This window comes from Lonchura striata, chromosome 11, assembly GCF_046129695.1.
Source record: "Lonchura striata isolate bLonStr1 chromosome 11, bLonStr1.mat, whole genome shotgun sequence".
Lineage (NCBI taxonomy): Eukaryota > Metazoa > Chordata > Aves > Passeriformes > Estrildidae > Lonchura > Lonchura striata.
The window spans coordinates 23787290-23795075 of record NC_134613.1 but is presented as its reverse complement, the minus strand read 5'-3'; the positions used below and the strand labels follow the sequence as shown (position 1 = coordinate 23795075).

At 63.5% G+C, this 7786-nt stretch overlaps 1 protein-coding gene across 8 annotated transcripts in view; it reads left to right on the top strand.

The window, feature by feature from the left end:
• Window positions 1–5387: 5387 nt before the first annotated feature.
• Window positions 5388–7786, top strand: part of TLE3 (TLE family member 3, transcriptional corepressor) — a 38312-nt gene continuing 35913 nt past the window's right edge. For 6 of the 8 annotated variants that reach the window (XM_077785971.1, XM_077785970.1, XM_077785966.1 and 3 more), the window contains exons 1-5: window positions 5388–5562; window positions 6055–6199; window positions 6279–6379; window positions 6485–6548; window positions 7418–7462. In XM_077785971.1, the coding sequence (XP_077642097.1) occupies window positions 6176–6199; window positions 6279–6379; window positions 6485–6548; window positions 7418–7462 (234 nt within the window). In that variant the 5' untranslated portion in view covers window positions 5388–5562; window positions 6055–6175. The remainder of the gene's footprint in view (window positions 5563–6054; window positions 6200–6278; window positions 6380–6484; window positions 6549–7417; window positions 7463–7786) is intronic. The other 2 variants (XM_077785964.1, XM_077785965.1) reach the window with 2 other exon arrangements.

Here is a 7786-nt window from a genome sequence, read left to right as displayed (position 1 = left end):
TCCCGGGGGTCCTGTGACATCCCGGGGCATGGGGACACCCCGGGGCATGGGGACACCCCGGGGCATGGGGACACCCCAGGGCATGGGGACATCCCGGGGGTCCCGGGGCATGGGGACATCCCGGGGATCCTGTGACATCCCGGGGCATGGGGACACCCCGGGGCATGGGGACACCCCGGGGCATGGGGACATCCTGGGGCATGGGGACATCCTGGGGGTCCTGTGACACCCCGGGGCATGGGGACATCCTGGGGGTCCTGTGACACCCCGGGGGTCCCGGGGCATGGGGACATCCCGGGGGTCCTGTGGCACAGGGACATTTTGGGATAATGTGCCACGGGGACATTTTGGGATAATGTGCCACGGGGACATTTTGGGATCCTGTGCCACGGGGACATTTTGGGCTCCTGTGGCACAAGGACATTTTGGGATCCTGTGGCACGGGGACATTTTGGGCTCCTGTGGCACGGGGACATTTTGGGCTCCTGTGGCACGGGGACATGTTGGGATCCTGTGGCACAGGGACATTTTGGGATCCTGTGGCACGGGGACATTTTGGGATAATGTGGCACGGGGACATTTTGGGATAATGTGGCACGGGGACATTTTTGGCTCCTGTGCCATGGGGACATTTTGGGATCCTGTGGCACGGGGACATTTTTGGCTCCTGTGCCATGGGGACATTTTGGGCTCCTGTGGCACGGGGACATTTTTGGCTCCTGTGCCATGGGGACATTTTGGGCTCCTGTGCCACGGGGACACTTTGGGCTCCTGTGCCACGGGGACATTTTGGGGTTTCCTGTGGGGGAAGGGGAAGAGCAGCTGGGACACTTCCCCGAAAGGCCGCTGGGGCCAGGACGGTGTCCCCAAGTGTCACAACAGCCCGTGGGCAGAGGCTGAGCCGAGGTTTGTCCCCAGACGAGGGGAGGGGACATCTCCACTTCCCTTCCCGGCCGTGCCACCTCGCAGGGCACCGGGGACGGGACAGAGCCACCCCTGGAGCGGTGACAGCCCCGGGAGGCAGCGCCGCTGCTCCCCAAAAACCCCAAATCCTCCTGCTCCCCGTGGGGACAGCGTCCCACGGGAGCTGCCCTTTGCAAGGTGACTCTGGATGTCCTCAAAGCCTTCCTCATCCTCCTCCTCATCCTCACCCGGAGGCGTCCCCATCCCGGAGAGGAGGGACACGGTGTCCCCCATGTCCTGCTCGGGGCCAGCTGGGATGGGGGACAGCAGCTCCTCCCTCCGAGGCTTCTCCTGAGATCCTCCGGAACGAGAAAACCCGGCTGGGAAAAAGAAAACGAGAAATTCTGGGAAAAGATCACGGGTTTCTAATTGGGATGTGCAAATATCAATTTGAGCAGACCTTCAATCAATGTGAACCAGAACGTTTCCTTTCACCCCTAATCGTTCTCTTGGTTTTTTTTTTTCCTCCCCCCCCCAACCAGGTGAGTTTTAATAAGCTAAAATAAAACATCTCCTCTTTCAGCGCAGTCCCAGCATGAGGAATATCAATTAACGAGAGCCATCCTCAGCCCTCGGAGTCCAGCACGGCAGCGCTGGAGCTGCGGCTCGATGGGAATGGGAAGAAAATTACAACCTTTTCAGGGAAACCATTAAGTAAAAATCAGAATTTGTCCAGAAGTACCGCAGGGGGAGGGGCACAGCCCAGCTAATGGCTTCTATTTTGAGCAATAAAGTGAATTTTCAGCGGAAAGTCGCCACTTTCTGTTCCTCTCCTGGTGGCCTCACGTCCCCCGAGTCTGGCCCTGGAAAGTCCCTGGGACAGAGCCTGGCTCAGCCCCGCTGGAATCACCCCCAATCCCAAATTTCCCAGCTCAGGGGGCACAGAGCGAGGCCTGGACAGAATCCCTGAACCCGGGAGATGTTTGGGAGGGAGGGACCTTCAATCCCAGCCAGAGCCACCCCTGCCATGGCAGGGACACCGCCACTGTCCCAGAGTCCAGCCTGGCCTTGGGCACTGCCAGGGATCCGGGGCAGCCACAGCTGCTCCGGGAATTCCAGCCCAGCCAGGAATTCCCAATTCCCAAAATCCCACCCATCCCTGCCCTCTGGCAGTGGGAGCCATTCCCTGGGTCCTGTCCCTCCATCCCTTGTCCCAAATCCCTCTCCAGCTCTCCTGGAGCCCCTCCAGCCCTGGAATGTCTCTGAGGATTCCCTGGATCCTTCCCTTCTCCAGGGAACATTCCCAGGGCTCTGAGGATTCCCTGGATCCTTCCCTTCTCCAGGGAACATTCCCAGGGCTCTGAGGATTCCCTGGATCCTTCCCTTCTCCAGGGAACATTCCCAGGGCTCTGAGGATTCCCTGGATCCTTCCCTTCTCCAGGGAACATTCCCAGCTCTCCCAGCCTGGCTCCAGAGGTGCTCCTGGAGCAGCTCCGTGGTTTCCTCTGGAATTGCTCCTGGCCCTGCTGGTGCTGGATCCAGCGGGGTCTCAGAGGGGACAATCCCCCTTTCCTGCAGGGATGAGCTGGGAAGAAGGGCAGGGTGCTGGGCAAGGGCAGCGTGTCCGTGCCTGTGTCCGTGTCCGTGTCGGTGTCCGTGTCCATGTCTGTGTCCATGTCTGTGTCCGTGTCCATGTCCATGTCTGTGTCTGTGTCCGTGTCCATGTCCGTATCCGTGTCTGTGTCCGTGTCCATGTCTGTGTCCGTGTCCATGTCCATGTCCATGTCTGTGTCCATGTCTGTGTCTGTGTCCGTGTCCGTGTCGGTGTCCGTGTCCATGTCTGTGTCCATGTCCGTGTCCCTGTCCATGCCCATGTCCGTGCCCGTGTCCGTATCCGTGTCCCTGTCCATGTCCGTGTCCATGTCCCTGTCCATGCCCGTGTCCGTGTCCATGTCCCTGTCCGTGTCCATGCCCGTGTCCATGTCCGTGTCCCTGTCCGTGTCCGTGTCCATGTCCCTGTCCGTGTCCGTGCCCCGTTCCCTGCCGCGGGGGGGATTTCCAGGTGCCGTTCCCTCTTTTTGGAGCTCCTGGGGGCGAGGGCAGTGCGTGGCACCGGGAGCTCGGCCACGCTGCTGCCCCAGGTCCCTGCCAGCTGCAGAGAGCGCTGGCAGGGGAGCACGGACACCCCAATGTCCATCCTGATGGGTGCTCCTGTGGATACCCCAAGGGATGGACACCCCAATGGGCACTCAATGTCCATCCTGATGGGTGCTCCAAGGGATGGACACCCCAATGTCCATCTTGATGGGTGCTCCAAAGGATGGGCACCCCAATGTCCATCCTGATGGGTGCTCCAAGGGATGGACACCCCAATGTCCATCTTGATGGGTGCTCCAAAGGATGGGCACCCCAATGTCCATCCTGATGGGTGCTCCAAGGGATGGACACCCCAATGTCCATCCGGATGGGTGCTCCAAGGGATGGACACCCCAATGTCCATCCGGATGGGTGCTCCAGGGGATACCCCAAAGGATGGGCACCCCAATGTCCATCCTGATGGGTGCTCCAGGGGATGGGCACCCCAATGTCCATCCTGATGGGTGCTCCAAGGAATGGGCACCCCAATGTCCATCCCGATGGGTGCTCCAAAGGAATGGGCACCCCAATGTCCATCCCGATGGGTGCTCCAAAGGATGGGCACCCCAATGTCCATCCTGATGGGTGCTCCAAGGAATGGGCACTCAATGTCCATCCTGATGGGTGCTCCAAGGAATGGGCACTCAATGTCCATCCTGATGGGTGCTCCAAGGAATGGGCACTCAATGTCCATCCTGATGGGTGCTCCAGGGGATGGACACCCCAATGTCCATCCTGATGGGTGCTCCAGGGGATGGACACCCCAATGTCCACCCTGATGGGTGCTCCAAAGGATGGACACCCCAATGTCCATCTTGATGGGTGCTCCAAGGGATGGGCACCCCAATGTCCATCCTGATGGGTGCTCCAAGGAATGGGCACCCCAATGTCCATCCTGATGGGTGCTCCAAGGGATGGGCACCCCAATGTCCATCCTGATGGGTGCTCCAAGGGATGGACACCCCAATGTCCATCCTGATGGGTGCTCCCAGGGATGGACACCCCAATGGGCACCCAATGTCCATCCCAATGAGCGCTCCAGTGGATACTCCAAGGGATGGACACCCCAATGTCCATCCCAATGAGTGTTCCTGTGGATATCCCAAGGGATGGACACCCCAATGTCCCAATGGGTGCTCCTGTGGATACCCCAATGGATCCCCCAACATCCCCCCGAGGTACCCCATGCAGTGTGGGGGATTCACAAAGAGCTGCTGCCTCCACAGCTGAAAAAACCCCCCAAAAAGCCGAAAGGCGGCAAAAGGAGGGAACTGGGCAGAGCTGGGACCGGCGGGGCGGGCGGCAAGGGCTGACTCCGCTCCGCCTGCGATCCGCGCCGCGTCTTGCCGCGCTCCGGCCGCGCCCCACGTGGGGCAGGGGCGTGGCCGGGCGGCGGCAGCCAATGGGCAGCGCCGGGCGCTGACAGCGCTCGTCACGTCAACAACCGGAACGCGCCCAATTAGCGGCGGGCGGGGGGGGCCGGGGCACCCCCATCCCGCAGCCGGGGGGGGCGGAGGGGGGGACAGCGCGGGGCTCGCCCCCCCGCGCCCGGCGGCGAGGAGCGGGGCGGCCTGTCGGGGCGCTTTGCCTGCTGTTTGTTATTTAAGCGGCGGCGTTTCGTTCCCGTCGGGGAAGCGGCCCGCCCGGCTCGGCGGTGACAGATTGTTTGAGCTGGAGGAAGCGCCGGCCCGGGCTAATTACGCCGCCATGGCGGGCGGGGGGGGCTGCGCGGCGGCGGCCCCGCGTGGCTTTGATTGACAGCGCCGCTCCCCTCGCCCAATAGCGTGGCGGCGGCGGCCCGCTCCGCGCTCTGATTGGCGGAGCGGCGCGCGGAACCCCACGTGGGGCGGAGGCTCCGTCTGACGCGCGGGCGAGCGGCCATTTTGTGCGCTGGGCCGGGCCCGCCGCTGCCGCGGCCCCGCTCCCTGCGGCCCGCCGCCACCGGGGCCGCTCCCGCGGGCGCCGGCCGGGTGGGAGGCTCTGACGTTAACGCCATTACCCGTGTTCCTCGTTAAAACCCCTCAGGCGTGATGCGCGGAGGGAGAGGGCGGGGGCAGCAGCGCGGCCCTCACCACACATCAAAGCGGCCGCGCGGTGGGCGTGGCCCGCGGTGGGCGTGGCCCTCCGCCGCCCCTCGCTCAGACACAAGCTGCCCATTGTGACGTTGCTCCGGCGCCGCCCAATCAGCGCCCGCCGGCCGCGTCCCCACGTGGGCGCGGCGCGCTGCCATTGGCTGCGGGCGGCGGGGCCGCCCGGGTTTTGTCCCCCGCCCGCCGCCCCGCTCCGCCCGGGCGCTGTGGCGGCACCGCGTGCTCGGGCGCCGCTGCCCCGCTCCGCGCCCGCTCCGCGATGGCTCCCGCGCTCCCGGCCCGCCCGGCCGCACGCCGCTGAACCGGCCGCCCCCCGGGGGCGGGGGGGGGGAAGCCCGCTCGTCTCCTCGCATGTCCGCGGCGCCCGGGAAGTCGGATGTGTGTACGGCCTTCCTCCCCCTCCTCCTCTCCTCCATGGCCGTCGTGCTCCGGCGTTAGTTCCTGGCTTTGCTTCCCCTTCTCCCGGCCGCAGGAATACCGCGGGAGCTCCTCCTGCCGCCGCCGCGTTCTTCTTGTTGTCGCTGTGGCTTTTTGATCTATTTTTTTTTTCCCTTAATATTTTTTTTTTTTCTTGCGGGGGGGTTGGTTTGATTTTTCTCCTTTTTTTGATTTTTCTCCTTTTTTTTATTTTTTTTTCCGCCAGCGACTGCCGGAAGGACGGGGGGGGTGAGGAAGCGGAGGCCCGCGGAGCTCGGCGGAGGGGGGGGTGGCGGCACCGGGCTCGGTTCCGCGGGCGCCTCCCCGGTGCTGCGGGGCCCGGGGTGTGTGTGCGTGTGTCTGTGTGCGTGTGTGCGTGTGTGCGGTGGGGAATGTGCGGGGGGAAACCGGCCGGGCCCGCTCCCCCCCCCCACACCCCCTCCGCCCTCCCTCTCTCCTCTCCTCCGCCCCCCGCACGGACTTTCCTCTCTCCCGTCCCTTTGTTCAGTTCTCGGCCTCTCCGGGAGCGCTCCGAGCCCGGCGGGCAGCAGCGGCAGCTCCGCACGTCGCGATCGCCGTAGCGAGGCTCGGCGCGGCTGAGCTCCCCGTGACCGCGCCCCAACCCGGCCATGTACCCCCAGGGCCGGCACCCGGTGAGTCCCGGTCCCCCCGGGCCGCTCCCCTCCCTCCGTCCTCCCCCGCCCCGGTAACCCCCGCGGCCGCTTCCCGCAGGCTCCGCACCAGCCGGGCCAACCGGGCTTCAAATTCACCGTGGCCGAGTCCTGCGACCGGATCAAGGACGAGTTCCAGTTCCTGCAGGCCCAGTACCACAGGTGAGCCCCGGGGCGACCCCCGCCCCGAGCCCCCCGCCCCGGTCCCGCCCCGGTTCCGCCCCGGTTCCGCGGGGTCTCACCGTGCGCTCTCCCCCCTCTCCCCAGCCTCAAAGTGGAGTATGACAAGCTGGCGAACGAGAAGACCGAAATGCAGCGCCATTACGTTATGGTGAGAGACTTTAATCAGATTTCGGATCAGCCTGCGAATGTCATTAGCTGCGAGCCGGCGAACGGGGGGGACCGGGGGACGCCCCCCTCCTCCATCCCCCCGGTACCGGCACCGCCTGCCCGGGGACCCCCGGGGCTGGGGGGCGGCGGTGCCCGGCTGCTGCGAGCGCGATCCCAAGTTTCCTGTTAACCCCTTTGCCGCGGTCCTGTACCCTGGGGGGGGTCTGGAGCGGCGACCCCGAGCTCGGGGGGCATCCCCGGTGCTGCCGGGGGTCCCCCCGTTGCTTCCCCCGCGGCCACCCGGGAGCCATCCCAGCTCCTCCCCCGCCTCCCGCTCATCCTTCCCGAGGGAAACGGGCACTTTTGTTGCCTCCAAACGCTGGGTTTGAAGCTAAATCAGCACGGCGGGGCCCCGGCTGGGCTTGGCAGCACCGGCAGCCCCTTTCCCCGCCGCTCCCCGGGCTGCCGGCGGCTCCCCCGGTGCCGGGGGGAACGAATCCGCCCCCCCCGGTGAGAAGCTGGATTTTTGGCCAGACTCCGGGCTGTACCTGTTCTGCCAGGGCTGAGCAGACGCCTGTCACCCGGCTCTGCGCCTCTTTGTTTTTCTAAGTAGCTTAGGAGGAGAAAACAGGAGTCAAAAGGAGTGTCCCCTCGTTAAGTGCCTGCCAGTTAAACCCATAAACATCTGCTTATTATAAGGTGTAATTTCCTTGGCTACCCGTGCTTTAAGCCCAGTTTTGCCCAGGATGCTTTTTGGTAATGACCTTATGCAAATGCCTTCTGTGAATTGAATTCAAATTCTCCTTGGCTCTCGCGTTTAATTGAATTTATTTATTTCTATTTTTTTTTTTCCTTGCTCTCCTTCCCCAGTACTACGAAATGTCGTACGGTTTGAATATTGAAATGCACAAACAGGTGAGTAATTCCGAGGGGGGGAAGTTGTGATTGATTGATCTCCTGTTGCCCTTTTCCTCCACCTGAGGTAAAATCGGCCCTGATTGCGCTAAATAGGGAATAAGTGCTGGAGGCAGGGATGTGGCTCCAGGTGGGATCCCGTGGCCCGGCTGTGAAATCGGCAGCCGCGGGTTGATGGCGCTCCGTGGGTTATCCTGTCGATATTCACGCGGAAATTTGGGTTTTAAGGCAGGGCGTTTATGCGGAGAGGTGAGAACAGCCTCGCCTCCCCCGCGCCTGGGAGGTCAGTACCTGGAATATCGCGTTCCCAAGGCTTGGAAAACA